This window comes from Tetrao urogallus, assembly GCF_951394365.1.
Source record: "Tetrao urogallus genome assembly, chromosome: 7".
NCBI classification, from domain to species: Eukaryota; Metazoa; Chordata; class Aves; order Galliformes; family Phasianidae; genus Tetrao; species Tetrao urogallus.
Window position 1 is genome coordinate 39,832,482 of NC_136820.1, and position 20,534 is coordinate 39,853,015.

At 41.4% G+C, this 20,534-nt stretch overlaps 1 protein-coding gene across 3 annotated transcripts; it reads left to right on the forward strand.

Moving 5' to 3' along the window:
- Nucleotides 1-13,326: 13,326 nt before the first annotated feature.
- Nucleotides 13,327-19,150, forward strand: KLF6 (KLF transcription factor 6; the record flags this gene model as incomplete). Of its 3 annotated transcripts, none has more annotated exons than XM_079538193.1 (4): nucleotides 13,327-13,428; nucleotides 16,133-16,706; nucleotides 18,454-18,577; nucleotides 19,099-19,150. In XM_079538193.1, the coding sequence occupies 4 exons, from the start codon at nucleotides 13,327-13,329 to the stop codon at nucleotides 19,148-19,150; spliced, it is 852 nt and encodes a 283-aa protein (XP_079394319.1). The 3 variants fall into 3 exon arrangements, with proteins under 3 accessions (XP_079394319.1, XP_079394320.1, XP_079394321.1); XM_079538194.1 differs by having other exon boundaries at nucleotides 16,133-16,580; XM_079538195.1 differs by lacking the exon at nucleotides 18,454-18,577 and having other exon boundaries at nucleotides 19,099-19,136.
- Between the last annotated feature and the right edge of the window lie 1,384 nt (nucleotides 19,151-20,534).

Here is a 20,534-nt window from a genome sequence, read left to right on the forward strand (position 1 = left end):
ATGAATCTTCAAAAATGAGTGAATACATATTTGTTTCAGATATTGCCTGATGACTTAAGAATGTGATATAATCAGAATACTTTCTATGCTACAGATACACAATATTTTGCTCTTAACAAGCTAAACATATCTTAACAGTAAAAGGATACATATCTGAGAATTTTTATTATGCAAAGACTGGCATAAGCAATCATAGGAGTCCAGCAGGTGTAGATACTTATTTCTGCTCAGAGCTGTAACACAGGTGATGTTTGGAAGGGACCTATCCAGATACAGTGTCTATCATCATAGACAAAAGACAACTGTCAGTAAAAATAAACTAAATAAATAAGGGATTACATAAATTAATGAACAACAGCTCTATATAGAGAATTTGTAAGGCACAGATACAGCACCTAAAACCACTAGGGAAATGGTAGGGGAATTCAAGGGCAGCTGACTGCAGAAAGTTGCTAGGCTTACACAGTCACCTAGTTGAAATTACTGCCACCACATTTTTGCCCCTGTGATTTTTAAAAGGACAATGCAAATCTAGTACAATCATTTCTATAAGATCTGAACTTGAACTTCTCTCATTTCCATATAAATTTTATCATCATTGGAGGGAGAATGTGGAGCTTGATAGACAATTGGCTTTATCCAGTAAGGCCACCCTTAGTTCTTTGTAATGATTAATGGGATTTTTGGTCCACAATTCCTATTGCAAGACTTCATACACATCTTTTTCTCAATAAAAACCAAAATCATAAAACAGCACAATATCCAGTCTATGTCTTTCTATAATCTCTTCTTTGGCCTGTACTGTGCTTGTTAAATGGTTCTCTTCCAGTGTTGTTCGTGGGTTTGTTTTTTTCCCCACTTCATTCACAGAATAAATATATGCCCTCTCAGGCGGCCCTCTTTTGGTTAAATGAGCATCTTTTTTTTTTTTACTTTCTGTGTCTTACAGCAGACTTTCTGTATGTCATGCATCTTGCATCTCTGCATTCTTTCACACGCAACCTATTTCCTAAACATGAAGCAACACAGCTAAGTACAATACTTCAGACATGATCCAACTGAGGACTTTGAAAATTAGCATATATTCCTGGAAATTCCTATTGCATCCCATGATCTCATTTACTATCTTGCCACTGGCTGAAAGTCCTTCAGTGAGCCAGGTGATCCCATGATCAGTGGTTAAATGGCCTGTTTGTTCTTTTGTCAAGTTTAACTGATGACCTCCTGCAGTGCAAAATCAATTCTTGGTGTTGGTACATAAGTGCATGATCCCAAATTTTGTATTATTTTTTTTTCTTTCCACTGACATTACCCCAGCCCTCAAGGCCATTCTTTTTCTGTGATATTACACTACAATCCAACTCTGTATTGGCAATATCTCCAACCATCAAACCATCAGTATATTTCATTATTACATTCTTACTTCTCGTGCCAAGGTCGGGAATGGAAATATCAGTTCAAATATTTTCATGAAGTTCAGGAAAATTAGATCTGTTGCAGTTCTCTTGAGAAAATCTATTGATAAGAGAAAATCTATTCTCTTATCAGTGAAATGTCTAATTAATGATATCATGTTAGCCTAATGAAATCTAAATTAGACACCGGAGGAGTTTCTATGGGAGCTAGCAGAAGGATCATAACTGTATTTTTAATTTGATTGAGATCCTATTAAAATCTGAATATATATCCAAGCATTTCAGAAGAACTGCAGTAAAATACCTAGCATGATGATAAAACCATGACAATACGTAACAGAAAAACTACACCCAACACATAAATTAAATCTTAAATATTATTTGTCAGGCTTCTTAAAATTCACTGCACTGTTCCAAAAGCCAGTGTTTTTTAAATAACACTGTCATATAAATGTTTTTGAGTTTGAACTTCCAATTTTTGAGTCAGTGAAAGGCACCTTGGTTGCAGCTTTAAGATTTTTTCAAATACAAAAAGGCAGCAATAGCCTATTTTTCTGGTGTAACTCAGATTTTGACCTATTCACATGCCTCCAGGATAAAAAAAAGTCTTAAAACAAAATATTGTTAAATGTTTTAGAGTTGCATGAGTGTCAGATGTAGTTAGGCGCATGCAGAACTTCTGAGGCACTAGGGAAAGAGGGCATTTTAAAAATAATTACATATTGTGCTAAATGTTGCCATCGTATTGAAATTTCACAAGAAAGGTCATTTCACAAAGTGATTGTTGCTCCAGAGATTTTATATAAGTGGTCTGTACTATTGCAATTGTACTGAAATAAGAGGACATATTCTGAGATTATGATGGAGAGAGGAATTACATATATTGTGTATTTATCCAACTCTTTCCTACTGTACAAGAATGAACATTCCACATATCAAGACTGAAGGTGGATGATGCACATGTGCATGTGTGGTAAGCTTGGAAAAAAATAAAGCAGTGCTGAAATGCTATAGGAAATAACTGAATGGAGTGGAAAGGATTCTGTTTTGGGTGATAGTTTGAGGTAGAAGGGCTTATTGCAGGGCACTATTTAGACTATGGGGTGTACTCTGAGGGTTAAATAACAGTTATGGTGAAGACATCTCTTTTTGATTAAACAAGTGAAAACATTTATCCCAGTTGAAGAGGTTGCTGCAAGTATCCTGCCCTTTTGCAATATACAAATTAAGCTACTAGTGCTGGGCTCCCTATGTGAAGGTAAACCAAGAATTGTTCAGATACGAGAGCTCTTATTATAGAATCATAGAATGGTCTGATCTTTAAGACCATCTAGTTCCAATCCCACTGCTATATGCAGGGACACCTCCCTCTAGACTAGGTTGCTCAAAGCCCCATCCAGCCTGGCTTTGAATGCTTCCAGGGAGGGAGCATCCACAACCTCACTGGGCTTACTGCTGAATGCAGCTGACTTACAATGTAGGATTTCATGAATCAAGCTTTTTACACCTGAACGTACTGTTTGCAGGAGATACTTATATGTGGCTGATATTCATAGTACTATATTTCAATGGTGTAGGCTAATAAAAAAAAAAAAAAAAAGTTTTTTCTCTGAGTAGAACTATTGTTATAAGTCACTTAAGTGCTCAGGCGACTGCCCTTTCTTTTAAACTCTTTCTGTAACACATTTTCAGCAAGATATCTTTCACCCTGAGACTATATCCAGAGTCCACATTCATTAACCTTCCAAGCATGCCACGAGATTCATCTTTTCATTCCACAGGGATCTGGGAAGATTGAAAGCAACTGGCTTAAAAGAAATTTTACTTGACCAAGCAGTGTTTCTATTTTCAAAAAAAAAACTTCAGGAGAGCTAATTTACATATAATTGCATCTTTTTGAATTTTTCAATTTTTATGTCATTTTAATCTGCAAAGCAGAATCTACACCAGTGTGTAATACTTTACAGATGTACAGAGATATCACATACCCTGAGCCTGTGGACACAGAGAACTGATGGTATTTTAACTATCGGCATACAAGCACCATTGTGTGCAGGGGCCTTTAAACACTCAGATAAGAACTTTTTTACCATCCTTAAACAAGAAGTCACCTTAAAGCATTTTTGTTTTGCTCTTTTCATGCAGCTTTCCATGATGTTCTGACCGGCTATTCTTCTTCCTTTTATGACTTCTTTCCCTTGTGATCATGTTGAAGCATATCACCTTTCAAATTATGAGATAATCTCTCTAAAAGAAACATGGCCTTTTCCACAGTTGCTGCCTACTTAGCTAAAAACTAACACCACAAACACCAGGAAAAAAGCTGGAGAGCAATTCTGCAATGCTTTGGGCCCAGCAACAGGACAAAAAAGCAAAGGGTAGAAACACCCAAAGCTCATACTTCAGAGGACGTTCTCACCATGTAGCAATAATGAGTCACTGCAAAGCAAAAACCATCTGTTGATCTGGACACAGATACCATGTGTCAGTTAACAGGAAACAGTTCCACTGAAGAATCTCACTGCAGTGTTAATCTCTGCATAGACAAATTTCCAGACCTCCTAGTTTGTAAACCGGCAGCACCAAAGCTTCTTTTTGCTTTTTTTTTTTTTTTTTTTTTTTTTTCTTTTTTGAAACCATGCAAGAGATTGCCTGTTTGGATACATTTGTCTGTACAGATTGGCCAGTACCATGAGGCTTCCAAATAATGAGTCTAGATGTTCTCATCAACATTTAAGTACTCATAGCTGGTGACACACAACATCCCCACCTTTGAGTAGGCAGTGCTTTCCCACTCCTCCTTTTCATTCACACTGCTACACAACTTAGCCAAGTTGGAACAACTCTAAATCCCAGGAAAATGGCATGTTACATTTTTGCCTGTAATGATATCCCAGTCATCAGCTATTGATTAAAGGGAGAAGGGTGCAGTCATAATTAACACACTGTATCTTGAAATATTTAGGCTCTTGTAAAGGGTCCAATCAGCTTTAATTAAAGCTATGTTTAACTAAGCTTTTTAGGATGGAGTCTATTATTTGCTGTGCTCCTGCCACACGTAGCTCAACAGGACTTAGCACTTCTGTGGCCTTTAGGTGTTATCACAACATAAAGAATGCATAATAACTATATAAGTAAAAAAAACCCTTTTTCCCAGCTTCTGAAGGCATTGCATTTCAATTCCCTTGACGACAATACAGTTTGGGTCATCTGTGTATAAATGTTTAGCTCCATTGGAGCAACACACATTTGCTGTATAGGTAGCTAATTCACTTCACGGGTGTAATGTTTTGGATCAAAGCATTTCCAAATTCATGTTGATGAATTAGATTTCAGGTGGACAAGACTCCAAAAAAAAAGATAAACTCTTAAAAGCTCTGCATTAGGGAAGACATTCTTAATAATTTAAAATGAGACAGTAGTTCTTTTCAAATTAGATTTAGTCCTTTTAGGTGCAATTATCTCAAAACATCATTTTTCTCAAAGAACCGTCAGCATTCTTTAGAACAAAAGTGTGATTTTATATTGAATCAGCTGTTACCGAAAAGATCACCTGATTAAGGACTTTCTCCCTCAAGTTGAAGCAATAAGGCAATGTTGTTTGTTTCAAAAAATATATTTTTTTATTTCCATCGTGCATTTGAAATCCATGGTTTAAAATTAATGCCAAATGAGATTAAAAATCCTCACACAAATTAATTTTGTATACTGCAGGAGAAAGAAGGATTCTGGCTTTTAGGCATGCATATTAACTTAATTGTTTGCCCCTTGAAAACAGCAAGTAGCCTAGAGCATTTGAACTCTAAATGTGCTCATTTAAAACAAAACATTATATTTGGCAAAAATCATCTAGAAAATCTCTAAAAAATGTCTGCAAATTTTTCAGGGAGAAGGATTATACACAAACAGTGGGAAAGGAAGACAAAGAAGACTGTGTAATTAAAAAATGCTAATAGATGATTTCACCACCAGGTAAAAATCACATAGCATTCATTTCCAAAGAAGACAGGCTAGCTTTCCTGGAGATATCCTGAAGGAAATGGCATATCTCCTGAGGAAAAAAAAAAAAAAAAAAAAAAAATAGGGGGTGGGGGGAGAGGGAGGGGGTATGGGGGAGGCTTTGAAAAGCTTGTGAAATTGCCAGCAGGAAATGAAATGACCACTGTAGATAAGAACTCCATCAGGTTGTAAACGTATAGGAATAGGGTTAACACTTTGGTTGTTATTCAAAAGCAAATGAAAGATGAGCTTATGATAACAAGCTTGGATTAGGACTCAGAAGATCTGAGTTCATTTCTTGGCTCTGCCATAATCTCTATTTGTGATTTTGGGCCAAAGCTTACATTTGGCATAGACTGAAGAAAGAAAGCAGTATCCTCTTTGTATTGTTAGGGAACTGAGACCCAGAGATAATACTAGCTAAGGATCCATGACATTTTATAGGCATTTATATTTCCAATAAATTTCCCTGCAGAGAAAGGTGACTAACAGAGAGCTGAGAGGTATCTCTGTGGGTGTGATCCTCCAATTACCTCTGTGTTTCTGTTTCCTCATTATAGCATTCAGACAATAAATCCTTTCTCCCACAACTTGAACAAGGGCTCTTTTTTGTAGGTTGCTATTTTTTAATTTTCACTAGGCTGAGATATAAGCTCTCTTTTTACACAGTCATTTATGTATTTCTTAGAACTTTACAGTCTCATAGAGAGGAGCAAAGAAGTTTCTATGATCCAACCATTAACTAGACACTACATGCTTATATATGCATAAGTATATGCTCATTCATCTCAGATACTTACAGAGTGTATCTCCTTATCTTATTACTGCCATCATCCTAGACCACAGTAGCAATAATGACAGTAATGTGACTATATTTATGGGTCAGTGTCAGGTCTTACACAGCAATTGACAACTTCCCATGACATGGGCTAAGTTTTGACACTGACTGGAACTGAACACAGAGTGCTTCAGTTGAAACTCAGCATTACTTCATCCGTCCCTTGCTTTTTATTTCCTTTCCCCTGCTGATATTCCAAAGCTACTAGAGTTACACTCCTGTGAATGAGATCTGAATCTTGTCCATTGGCAACAGTTACTCAAAACAGGAAATGGGATCTTTCAAATAACAATAGGTGGGAACAGTGAGTAAAGGTTCACTATGTGGTAATGGTGCTGAGTCTTTAACGACTGTGTTTACTTCTCTGTGTCCCAAAGAAGGGCAAGGTGCTGAAAGGCCACAGTTCATTTTGCTCTCCAGTGCGTTTGCTTATCAATATATCAGATACAGTATCTAATTTTGCAGCTGATGTTAATGGAGAGAATAAAAAAAAACAAGCACTGGCTCCCATTTCTCAAGGTAAGAAGACACAGTTAGATTGCTATCCTAGGCCAGGGCACTGAAGGAACAAGTCAAATTACAAAGGACCAGAAGGATCATCCCATACCCTGTTGACTGGAAAGTCCCCTATTTTTGCAGCAACATACTAGGTGCTTTGTTTTCCTCCTGTGCACCCTAGAAAGGAGTACTGTGATGCAGAGAGAAACCCTTTGCAAAACTTACAACCCACATAACACGCTTAGCATATGGTAAGAGCAGAGATGTGATGAGCTGGGAAAAGGATCCCAGGCCAAGTGGTGCATTTCTAGTAAAGGTCTGCCATTCTTGGCGGGGGCATCCACATAATTCCTTGCCTAGTCTCGCCTTGACTAATTCCCAGAAAAGGCAGTTTCACAATGACTCTAAGAAAGCCATTCCTACTTCTAATTGGCATCACTCCTTAGAAATAATTATTTGCATTCTTCTTTGAAAGTTCACAGTTATAAGCTAACTCTATATGCTTGTACTAATCCCTACTCGAACAGACACAAGGCACAAAAGAGACAGTCCAGGTGCTGCTAAACACTTAAACATCATCAGCCCTCCAGTCTCCTGCTTCACAGAATGATTGGTATATGTTGGGCATCTGGTCTCATTATTTACTAAATTTGGCTAAATTAAGTTTCCCAGCACAATGCACTGCTAGATAATGGTAACTAATTAGAAATGGGAAAAAAAGAAAAAAGAAAAAAAGAAAAAAAAGGTAGAATTGGCCATAAGAAAATGACAAAATGCCCAGCAACACTATTTATTTCCCTAGCTCAAACTGCTTTTTCACCACTAATCATAGCAGTTTCTGCTCCTCCACCTCAAGGAGTAGTCAGTAACTTTTTGAAAGCAGCCAGTACTTGGCATCAGCCAAGTCTCAATCGCTAGTATTCGTTACTTCTTATGAGGGCGCTTACCCTAAAATCCACATATTTTCTAAAAATGCTTTGCAAAGAAAGTATGCTTTTCTTTTTCCTTTTAATTCATTTCCTATTGTTTTATTTTATATTTGTTTTTAAGATTAGAAATTAATCTTTTCTAAAACTTCAAAGATTTTATAGACAGCTGCTACAGAAGTAGACATAATAAAGTTCAGACACCATAAACCGTGCTAACATTTTTGGAGTTTTAATTTACCCTGCACACTACTAGAGCTTTTAAATACTTAAGATACCTAAGTGATATTTGCTATATTACAAACCACAAAACATCTTTTTGAATGGAATTTACAATTATTAATAATACAGTTTGTACTACTGAGTGAACTGCTCAGCTGAGGATTTTGTAGAAATACAGTCTGACACTTTGCTAATGATGTCACCCTAGGAAAAAAAAAATGAAAGCGGTTATATTTTCTTGGTAAATACGTTTATCATCTATGCATCAGGGAGAAAAAAAAAAAAAAAAAAGGAAAAAAAAAAAAAGAAAGAACAACTTAGAAAGACAGCACTGGCATGTGAGGAAATAGGTCTAATAACCTGGTTGAGAATAGTCCTGGAATTAAGGACTGTCACCAGTAATTACAGCACTGACAGAATTTTGTTTCAGTGCCTGCCATGGGAGCAGAAAATGTACCTGCCTCCAAGGTGAAGTTACACAGACTTGAGGAAGATGTGCTGCACTACACATGCCTGAAAAAGGATTATATGTCATCATCGTTCGTTCCAATAATGCTTCTAAGTGCTAATGGAGATCACATACCAATTTCCAGTGTTATCTTCTCAGCAACAGTTTATGCACATCTAGGAGTATAAAATAAGCGCAGGAGCTTAAAGGAATGAACTCAAAGGCTGTGTAGCAGGTGAACTACAGGCAGGACATAGCTTTGGGCTTGTTATGAGGAGTGAAAAGAAAAAAGGAGAAAAACAAAACAAAGCAAAAATAACATAACCACTTCTCTTTGATTTTTTACTTAGTTGTGGGTCATTGGTTCACCTTCTGTTCACATTAGCTAATGACATTTTTTCTCCTCCATTCTAGTTAATTCTTTACCAGTATTTGTAGAGAAACAACTCATCTAGCCTAACATATTACTGTATCTGCTGAACAAGTTCTGGTTATGTTTACTAAAATGTTTACTTATTATGTTATTGTGATGATTTCTTTTTAATTTTTTCAGCTACCACTGCCTTACACTAGCTTGTGGTCTGCAATGTAATTCTCTAATTTTGCTTCTGCCAGGGTGACAGATCAGGAAACACTCCAGTTGCTTGCCTATTCATAACAGTTCTATTTATATGTCCTCAAAGAGCATTTACTTTATCTGTGCTAGAATCACATTGCATGCTAGTTTTCCATTTAGCAACTTACCACCTCAGAAGCAGAGCATTTTAAGTAGTGCTCTCTGCTAACTGACAATGCTTTCATGCACTTGACACACTTTCTCTCTCTTTTCCCCAAATAAAGCCCATTTATCCTAATCAAACCACTAGCTATTGATTTCTGTCCATTCCATATAACCTCCCTGCATCTGGCATACATGAAGCATTTTCAGGAGGTTTCCTCCTCTTCATACGCTCAGCACTGAGTACAGCACAGAGCAAGCTCATGTGCCCTCTAAAAGTGCATGAATATTCTCAGAACAGAACAGGTGCTCCCCCTGCCTCATGCAGAGCTCAGCCCACCTGGAAAACACCGTCTGTCTCCTGCTACGCCGGCTCACATATTTTCCAGGAACATCCCACCAGCCCCTGCAAAGAGGTTACTACGGAGAAGTGGTGGGGCATTTAATGCGGTAATGTAGCTTTTCAGACAGAACCTTATCAAAATTAACAAGCCAAAAACACAAAAACAAAAACAAAGCACACAGGGTTGTTTTTTGTTTCCTTCCTTCCTTCCTTCCTTCCTTCCTTCCTTCCTTCCTTCCTTCCTTCCTTCCTTCCTTCCTTCCTTCCTTCCTTCCTTCCTTCCTTCCTTCCTTCCTTCCTTCCTTCCTTCCTTCCTTCCTTCCTTCCTTCCTTCCTTCCTTCCTTCCTTCCTTCCTTCCTTCCTTCCTTCCTTCCTTCCTTCCTTCCTTCCTTCCTTCCTTCCTTCCTTCCTTCCTTCCTTCCTTCCTTCCCTCCTTCCCTCCTTCCCTCCTTCCCTCCTTCCCTCCTTCCCTCCTTCCCTCCTTCCCTCCTTCCTTCCTTCCTTCCTCCCTCTCTCCCTCCCTCCCTCCCTCCCTCCCTCCTTCCTTCCTTCCTTCCTTCCTTCCTTCCTTCCTCCCTTCCTCCCTCCCTCCCTCCCTCCCTCCCTCCTTCCTTCCTTCCCTCCTTCCCTCCTTCCCTCCTTCCCTCCTTCCCTCCTTCCCTCCTTCCCTCCTTCCCTCCTTCCCTCCTTCCTTCCTTCCTTCCTTCCTTCCTTCCTTCCTTCCTTCCTTCCTTCCTTCCTTCCTTCCTTCCTTCCTTCCTTCCTTCCTTCCTTCCTTCCTTCCTTCCTTCCTTCCTTCCTTCCTTCCTTCCTTCCTTCCTTTCTTTCCTTCTTTCCTTCTTTCCTTCTTTCTTTCCTTCCTTCCTTCCTTCTTTCCTTCTTTCTCTTCCTACACCTATTCGTAAATCAATGACCTTAGAGGAATAAGTTGGCTGATTACCCTAGCTGTTGGACAGTCTTACTTAAGAATCATTGTGCAACTCTGCAAGCAGAGCACTGGCTTTTGGACTAATCCTATATAATACATACTCATTTTTTTGCTACTTTTGTAGATGACAGATCATATAGAGTTAAAAACACACTTACAGAAAGTAAGTCTGTGACTACCTCCACTTAATCAGGGGCACACATCCAGATTCAGCTGTAAAGCAGTCACAAGAAATCTATCCAAGGAGCTAAATAGCTGTATTCCTTCCCTGCCCATTAGCACTGCCTGTTCTGTACACATGCTTCGACACCCTTCACCACTACCGTCAATGAACAGCCCTCGGCTTTAAATCAAGATGCCGCTGTCCCTGCTTGGCACATCTAAATAAAGTGCTGTGGTCCCAAGGGACTGACTGTTTTCTTTTTTTTTCTTTCTTTTTACTTAGAACATATTTTCATTTAAAGTTTTCAAGGTAAATTCTACCCTGGCTCATGATTCAAAACAATGCCATTAATATAAAATGGATATCTGAAATTTTACTCCTATGTATAGGTTAAAGAAAGTCATTATGATTAAACTGTATTTTTAATTCATTTTCTTTCATTTTGAGTCCTATTAAAACTTATCCTCATATTTAATATCCTCCACAGACTGGAATAAATTCCCTTTAATTCACACTCCATCCTTTCATTCAGACTGGCCACTGTTGGCACCTCTCCCTTCAGCTCAATTCCATGGAAGTGTCTCCCAAACATCAGCATTTTATTGACTCACTATTTCATTTTAATTCCTGATAAAAATACACTGAGTAAGAACACCAAATTTGTTCATGCTACAGTCTTGCCTATTCTTTCACACTTGGGATTGAAGCCCATACGCTTCAAACTCCACATGTAAACCTCACCCAGCCTGCAAGGAGCCCAAACCTCTGGCACATGAAACACAGCTAAAAACAGGTGAGCTTAAAATAAACAAATAAATAAATAGCAGACAGTGGCACTCACTGTCCCTTTGTCTGAAACTAAAAGCTTACCCAAAGAGGGAACAGGTCAGTTGTACAAACACTAAGGATTTCCAGAGGTACGTTATATATGAGTTATATATGACTAGAACACACTCTGCAGCCCAGGCCACAAAACACTTCACACAGCTAAAAGTATGCTCAAATTAGGTGCATAATCCACTTTCTTAAGAAGGTTTATCATTATTATTATTGGTGATGGATCATTTCTTCCTGTACATTTCTTTGGAGGATAAGGTTTTGGTCAGAAGCTAACCCAAACTTTGTGGACTATCTGGGGTTAGCAAGGCAATTTTGGAAATATATTCATGTGATTGACCATGTGAAGCCAAGTAAAAAGAATTATTTACTAAGCAAGCTCAGTTTTCCAGATTTGAGTTCTGGATCTTCAGCATCAGTTTGTTTTTGTGACCCTACAATAATGTTATTACTGACTTCAGGCTTTTTTTTTTCCATAGACAGAGGAAAACCCAAACAGGAGCAGAAGTTGTGTGCTCAAAAAAATAGCTGTATTAACGGGATGTAAGAGGCTGGGGAGCAGAAAGCTCACCTCTAATGTTTTGACTCCTACCACCGCTAATTCTCAGATGACAGCGGGCAGATGAAACAAACATGAAGTTACCATTTGTAGGTAACCAGCAATAGGGAAAAGTGGAGAAGTGGAAATCAGAAACGAAAATATCACTGGAAAATGAGATGCCTTTTTATTAAAGAAACTCACTGGCAGTGTCTGTTCCTCCTGCTAAATATAACTTCAGAAAGCTCACAACTGTATTTTGTTTAATCTTACAGAGATCCAAATTACTGATGAGGGTCAGTGTTAAGGATGCCAACACACAAACACCTATTTTGGTGGAAGCGCACACTGAATGGGATGAAGGGTGCTGCCCGAGGTGCAGCCTGGGAGCTCGGGGCAGGTCGCTGTCACAGAGATGTACTTCGGAGATCCTCATTCAAGCAGTAGTCTCCTCACAACAGAGCTAAGGATTTATTCCTGCTCACCGAGAAAACGAGGCGCAGCAGACCTGCCCGCAGGCTGCAAACACACCTGGATCCCGCCTCATAAGACCTTCAGGGAAAGTCTTTAGAGTGAGGCAAGTCACGAAACCATCCCCACGCCCGGACGCTCGCAACCCCCTGCTCAGCAAAGCGCTGCGGCCGCCTCACGGCCCGAGCGGCTCCGCAGCGCCCTCCCCGCTCGGCGCCGGCAGCACCACGAGCGGCCGCTCCCCCTCCCCCCGTGCGCGGCCTTCACTCGCTGCACAAGCACACACCTCCCTCCCAGAAAAAGCAGCCGCTTCCCTGCTTTATATACCCTGCTAAAAATAGCCCGCAGCCGAACTCGCCAATCAGGAGGGGGCGAATTTCGAATCGGACCAATGGCGGGAGCCGTCACGGCCAGGCTCGGTCACGCCAGGAGGAGCCGCGATGCTTGCCGAGAGCCGATTGGGCTGCTCTGACATCATTGGCACGCGGGGCGCGGAGTGCGTGGCGGAGATTGGGCCGCGCCGGCGGGCGGCGTCATGGGATCACGCGGGGCGGGGGAGGGCGCGGGGGCGGGGGCGGCGGAGCGGCCGGGCGCAGCTTTGAATAGGGAAGTTTTGCAGGGGGTTACATTTGCAGCCAGCGCCGTGTTTGCAAATATTGAGCCCGCTCCTGAGCAAGTGTCCGCCGCCGGCCGCGGGAGGGGAGAGCGGCCGCCTCGGGAGACGTCCTGCCTTGCTGTGCAATTAAACTTTGCATGAAACTTCGGGTCTTTTTTCCTCCCTAAGCTCGCCAAGGAATTAATTTCTATCTATTTGTATATATATATACAATTTTTTTTTCTTCTCTGGAGGAAGGGGGGGGGCTTGGAGACTGAGAGCAGAGGGCTGACACCCCCCGCACACACCCCTCGAGCCCCGCACACAAGAGGCAGCTGTCCGTGTCCGCGGCCGCCAGCACGGACTTTGTTGTTGCAACTTGAGACATGGATGTGCTCCCCATGTGCAGCATCTTCCAGGAACTGCAGATTGTGCACGACACGGGCTACTTCTCGGCCTTGCCGTCCCTGGAGGAATATTGGCAACAGGTAAAGCAGGATATCGGTGTTGTTGTTGTTGTTATTGTCGGTTTTCTTCTTCTTCTTTTTTTTTTTTTTTTTCTTTTTTTTTTTTTTTTCTTAAAGCCGTATTAAAGGATGAGCGGATTTAAAAAGGAGGAAAAAAAAAAAAAAAAAAAAAAAAGGAAAACAAACCCAAGTGTCAGCAGCGAGTTGGGGCAGAATTAAGCACGAACGCACAGAGGTGCTGGGAAGCAGGTGTCTCGCTTTGCGATCAGACGGCGTCTTTTCGGGCGAAGAGTCCCGCGGCGGCCGCACGGAACGGCGCATCCTCCGGCTCCGTTCTTCCACGGCCGTTCCGAGCCCCGCAGTTGCGCTGTGCGGAGCGGTGCTGCGGGGCTGGGGATCGACACGGCCCCGACCGAACCGGCCGCGTTCTACTGTTGTTGTCGTTTTATTATTGATTGTTTCTGACGACGATGGGAAAAGCTTACAGTGGTGTACGTGCACATCTGTATGTATTGTTTCGTATATATGTATGTACACAGTATATAAACACATATAAGCAATATGTATATACACGCATATATACAAAGTATGTGTACATATATATATACACAATGTAGCTGTTTCCGAGCACAGAGAGCTGTGCGGAGTTGTCAGTCATATGACAGTGCTGCTTGCCTCGGTCGGAAAGGAGGAAGAACGGAGGCTCCTTCCCTTTAATGGACATATTTCGTTGGGTTGCTTTTTTTTATTATTTTTTTCCCCCCTTTCGTGCCCTAATCTGATCCAAGCAAGGCGGTGCGCTCTGCTACCGTACCTCGGTCCCGGGGACTGAGCCCAAAACCTGCCACCGCCTCACAACCTTCCAATTCCCGAGAAGAACGATATGCACAGTGTTACAAACCTTCACATGCCTACTAATTGTATGCAATGCGAATTGTATGCAATCCTATGTGGTTTTTCTTTCTTTCTTTTTTTTTCCCTCCCCCCATTCCCCTTTCAGAGAGGCAGCTCCATAGTACGTGATTGAAATGGAGCTAAGTAGTTTCCTTTAGGCATTCGGGCTCTTGGCGCAGGGCCAGCCCTCTTTCCCAGTAGCCTTCAGAGGCATTTAAACTCGGAGAGAGCTTTGCTCCGGCCTCCATTACTAATCTACCTAATGAGGAATTCAAATTAGCCCGGAATATTAAACTTTAACAAGATCTTAATAAATGCATTTCCTCCCATTTTCTTGGAAAATCAATACGCTATTGTGTCATCCCTCTAGAAACCTTTTTTGTTTCCAGCGTGCATTGCGAACCAATTATAGGCAAATGCATGAACAGTGCGTGCAGTGGTGGGCTTGTTTTTGTGTTGTTTGTTTCTATTTTCCCTTTTTTACCCACACTCCCGGCCTGGCCACGACATGTGACCCACTTTAGTAAAGCAGTGCTCCCATAGACAGATGGGAAGGGGCTGTGAGGGGAATGTGTGGCATTTGGGATCAGGTTTTGCTACCATGATGATCTTGCTAAAATAAGTAGAGTTCGGTATGGAAACTTGGTGTGTCCTTTTTCTGAGTAATGCTTCTGTATGGATTGTTTCCTATAGTGGAAAGAAAAATCCCAAAACATCAGCTTGTTGCCATAACAGTTCATACCCCTTTTTGTTCTCCTCTGAAAATAACTAGAAAGTCAGTGAGGTGAGCTGACTTGAAGCTGACTGAAAGCCACAGCTTTACCCATTTAGGGTGGTTTTGTTTTTTGTTTTGTTTCGTTTCATGGAGCAGAGGGGAATGCAGTCGGGGGGAGAAAGAGGGGGAAGCTTTCCATGTACTGTTGCATGTATGTTTGAACAGAGCACTTTTTGGCAGCTGGACAGGATTTTATAAGGAAGTCTCCTTTGGCATTGCGTGAAAGAAAGACAGCGATGACTCATGCAGTTGTACTCTTGGCCAGTAGATAAAGTTCTTGTTCATTGTGGGACTCCCAGCAGGACCTCAGAGTAATTTCCCGTTTTGCATCGTATAGAATAGGACATTTCTGTTCTGGAACTTTTTCTCACTTCTGTTGTTGAAGTTCCCCCTGTTTCTCCAACCATGCACAGAGCAGTGTGAGCAATGTGGCGTGCATGCCAGCATGCTTGGAAGTGACATTCTTTGAAAGTCGGGCGTGCTGTGTTCTCATGCACAGGAAATGGGAGGATGTCTGCTGCTCCACTGATGTCCCCACAGGACGGACAGCAGCTCTGCGGCCATGCTGAAACAGGGCTTTGTTTTCTGACAGGGCGTTGGGGTTTCAGCACACAGTGTTCGCTTGGATCCTCTCAGACTTGTGTTTGTGCAAGAGGGATGCAAACAACTTGACATTAGACAGGGAGTGAGAGTGCAGGGTGACTATTTGTTGTGGTTCTCTACAGTCCTTTTCAATGTCAGCCTCCTAAAAACATGGATTTATGATGAGAGCGAAGATAATTTGAGTGACTCATTAGAATGCTATTTTGAAAACTAAAGCTGACTTGCACCTTCAGCTGTGCGTTTGAACTCCTGCCCAGGTCTCAAGAACCAATTTCTTTTCATCGTGGCAGTCACCTAGTTACAGCTGGAGGAGCCTGTAATTTGTTTTGAACATAGAAACCTCACATCGAACGCACTACATTCCTATATGCTTTTTGAAGTGTAAAATACAACTGGGTTCATTTTTAAGCAAGCTTCTAACTTTTCCCTTTTTTACCCTTTTCTTTCACATAGACGTGTTTGGAGCTGGAACGGTATCTTCAAAGCGAACCTTGCTATGTGTCTGCATCTGAAATCAAATTTGATAACCAAGAGGATCTCTGGACCAAAATTATTCTGGCACGTGAGAAAAAGGAGGAATCTGAACTGAAGACTGCATGTGTCTCAAAGGAGGACAGCCCTACCAGTCAGAACTTAGAGACCAATAGTTTGAACTCAGATGTGAGCAGCGAATCTTCAGACAGCTCTGAGGAGCTCTCGCCCACCACCAAGTTTACCTCTGATCCTATAAGTGACGTTTTAACCAATTCAGGAAACTTGTGTTCGTCTGTTACTTCCACTCCCCCATCGTCTCCTGAGCTGAGCAAGGAGCCTTCTTCCCAGCTATGGAATTGTACGCCGGGTGAGTTGCATTCACCGGGGAAAATTCGTACCGGTACCGCTGGAAAGACTGCAGAAAAAGGTACACCCGCCAATGGGGACACCTCGCCAGATGGCAGAAGGCGTGTTCACAGGTGTCATTTTAACGGTTGCAGGAAAGTTTACACCAAAAGTTCACATCTGAAAGCACATCAGCGCACTCATACAGGTTAGTAACCGAACGCTCGCTCAGAGTTGGCAAGTCCTGCAGGGAATACCCCTGATGATGGGGGTTTCACAGCTTACACAAGCGCTGGGTGGGAGCCCAGGTTTGGAGAGATGATGTAATAGTGCTAGAGGCTTACCAGAACAGACGACATCACTTCCTCATTCCCTTCATCAGCCAGCCAAAACCAAGGCACTTGGCTGTTGATGAGTCCGCTGTCATAGCAAACAGGAACAGCTTGGTTAACTGGGCAGCGCTTGTAAAGCTACAGATCTGTGTGGCCTTCAAGAGCCATTGGCCAAAATACACACTAGACCTCTGTGCACATTTATTACTAAAGCAAAGGGAAATGAGATTTTCTTGGGAAAAAAAAAAAAAAAACAAAAAAAAACAAAAAAAAAAACCCTAAACGAAAACAGCAACAACAAAAAGCCAGGAACTGCATATCCAAAAGTTGGGCAGATCACAAAGTAGCATACGAACCTGTCTTCATGGTCCTCTCTACATTGGGTCTATTCAATCAGACATCCGAAGGCCTGGAGTCTATAAATTACAGCTATAGTTGTAAATAATTTAACAGTTTGGTGTGCTGTCATGTCAGCAAAAATCTTGGAAAGCCACGGTCTGTTGTAGTTCTTTGAACGTTTCTTCCTAATTGGACTTGCAAATGTATGACTGTATAATTTCATCCCAAAATACTGAGTAACAGCAATGTATTGTTACGGAGCCTGAACTGGAAAAAAAAGCAGTCCTGTGTGTTATTGGGAAAGAAAGTAAGGAAGGTGGATTCTTCAAGGCTTCTAGAATATTTTATAGTTGAAGTAGTGTGCTGATTTGCTTTTTGAGTATTAATATTCAGCATCGTTCTGTGACAGCTGTTAGATGTGTAGGGCTATGCCTTGGCTTAGTTGTCATTGCTTACTGCAAGGAACTGGCCTGATGTTCTTGGTGTGCCAGTGCAAAGACCTATGCAGTATTTTTCTCCATGACGTGGAAAGAGAATTCAAGGAACAGATCCTGTTTTGACTCATGAGCTCAGCATTTTGTGGCTTTTATGGGAAGTCTGAGCAAACTTGGATGTTCCCGTTGTCAAGCAGAAGTCCGATAAAATTAATCTATTTTGAGGGGAAGAAACATCTTCCAATGAAACCATGGTGGTTGAGCAGACACAAACAGCTGCCAGCCTCAGAGGTATTGCAGAGCTCTTGTCCGGGTGCTATGTGGCTGAGAGCATTCCTGTGAATGGAAGTGGTATTTCTCAAATGCTGAAGTAGCAATGCTCAAAGTGACATGCAAATTCTTCCAAGAAAATGTGGCTCAGCAGAAGGAGGTTGCATGTTATGGAGCTGAGTGTGTGACAGAGAGCTTTGATGCAATACAGTAGCCTAATTGCATTTGGGAGCCTCGCTGTGCTGTCTGTAATCACCTTTGAGGTCTAAGCTACCTGTTTGGGAGTCACAGTGCTATTACAGATGAACAGGAATGTTAGAAGGTTGCATTTCTTTGTCTCCTGTGAACCTGTTAAATCGCTTTTTTCAATAAGAATGAGATCAGTTGATGTGGTGTTACAGCAAGAGTTAGGAAGGAATCAGGTGGATGAATTTTGCTTTCTTTGCATCTGATGCATTCAGATATGTTAAATAGAGTTGACTGTCTTTAGGGGGTGGAGGAGGTTTACATAGAAAATGAATGGGATAGCACTGATCTTTGAATGAAGTCATGACTAACGTGTAATCTGCTTTCTTTGTAGGGGAAAAGCCTTACAGATGTTCATGGGAAGGGTGTGAGTGGCGTTTCGCAAGAAGTGATGAATTAACCAGACACTTCAGAAAGCACACTGGTGCCAAGCCTTTTAAATGTAGTCACTGTGACAGGTATGTGACTGAAATGCACCTTCAGAAATAGTTATTTTTAGCATTTCGTGGAAAGTGCACCTAGGCTGCCTTTCTTGAGATTAATTTGTGAAGGAATCTCTTGGTGGACACAATTGTGTCTAGTAATTTTAGAAATTATTATATTTGATATTGGAGGAAAAAAATAATCTGGGTATAGCTTGTAGCCCAATGGGGCATGTTAGTGTTGAGAAATCCCTCGTGTTACCTGTTGGTACCTGTAGAGTATCTGGGTGCCTGGGGACACTGAGTACTTCCATGTGCCCTGGGATCACACAATCATGGAATGGGTTGGATTGGAAGGGACATGTAAGATCATCTAGTTCCAGCCCCCTGCTGTGGACAGGATTGCCACCCACTAGATCACATTGCCCAGGGTCCCCTCCAACCTGGCTTTGAATACCTCCAGGGATGGGGCACCCACATAATGTGGGGCCCATAATATGGGGTCTCAGAATACAGGGGTGCAACCCCCAGCTAACACACCAATTCTTCCCTTGCAGGTGTTTTTCCAGGTCTGACCACCTGGCCCTTCACATGAAGAGACACCTCTGAACAGGTCAAGAGGTGAATCCTGTGGGCTAAGAGGCGTCAAGGTTGAAGAGCCTTGAGCAGAGGGATGCGTGTTCCAGCCAAAGCATGCCATTTTGCACCCTACCCAGTTGCCTCCAGGACCTCACTTCCTTGAAGGTCTTTTGAGGGCTAATAAGTCATGTAAGAAACGGCATAGCAACCATGGTGCGTGATGTTTGGGGTTTCCTGGACTCATACACTGGTATCTAACTTTCTGAGTGGCTCCTAAGCCTTTGCCGTGAGCATGTGCACTGAGAATGTTAATGATTGGGCGACTGTATGCTATGAGGATCTATTGACGATTGTATGCTGAGGCACATTTTTTTTCTTGTGGTTGTTTTATAACTGTAAGAGAAAAAAAAAAGTCTGAATGTCTTGTATGTGAGGAATATCTTGTGAGATGGGACGACCACCAATCATTTCCAAGGGATGGGGGGAGGGCTGTCTGCACCTTTTTAGAGGGAAAACAGAGAGGGGAAAGGGGAATTAAAAAGAGTCAGGATGCCAGAATGGAGATGGGGACCTCCCCGTTCCTGTGTGAGAGGAGCTTTAGGTGTCTGGTGCAGCTATTAAACGTGCAATGTGTCAAGTAGCTTGTTTTACTTGCTACAGAGCTCATTTGTAATCCATTGTATAAGCTGTGTATTTACAAATGTAACACAACTATAACTTTTCATTATAATACAAAAGTTATTGCATGGTTCTGGGGAACTATATGCTTTTCCATTCTTTAATCAGGACTGCAGTTTTGATTCCAGTTAAGAGCAGCTAAAATACAATTGGTCTAATGTTACATAATGTATGGAACATGAATAATTTTTTCTGTTGGGTGGATAAAACCACTATTGGTTAGAAACTGATTTTTCTCATGCAGCTAATTTTTCTCTTATTTATGCCTTGAGGACTAACTTCTGGTTTTCTAGCTGTTAATGCACTGTTGACCTTAATAATGGTGCCTTATGCAAGTGACCTTCTCTTGTAGGGGGTCTTATACAGGGGTATGGGTGATGCATGCTTTATTAAGGCTCTCTTTTCACCTGGCATTGTACTGTATCAAATGTATAATATGAGGAAAAAAAAAAGGTTACTTCCAGGGTCCTCCTTCACAAAGACAAATATAGAGAAAAGTCATTCATGTCAGTACAGTATTTGTTTAACTTAGACAATTTGACTGTGTTACAGTATAATGCATATGCCAATTGAATACCTGACCAGTTCTGCCACCTTGAGACTTTTTATATTGACCTTGCACAACTGTGTATATACACACCCCAACTGTACTTAATATGTTGAGTTTTCATACATATTAAAGATACAGAAGTATTAAAAGATGTATTTGCTTAAAAGGCACAAGTTTCACATCTAT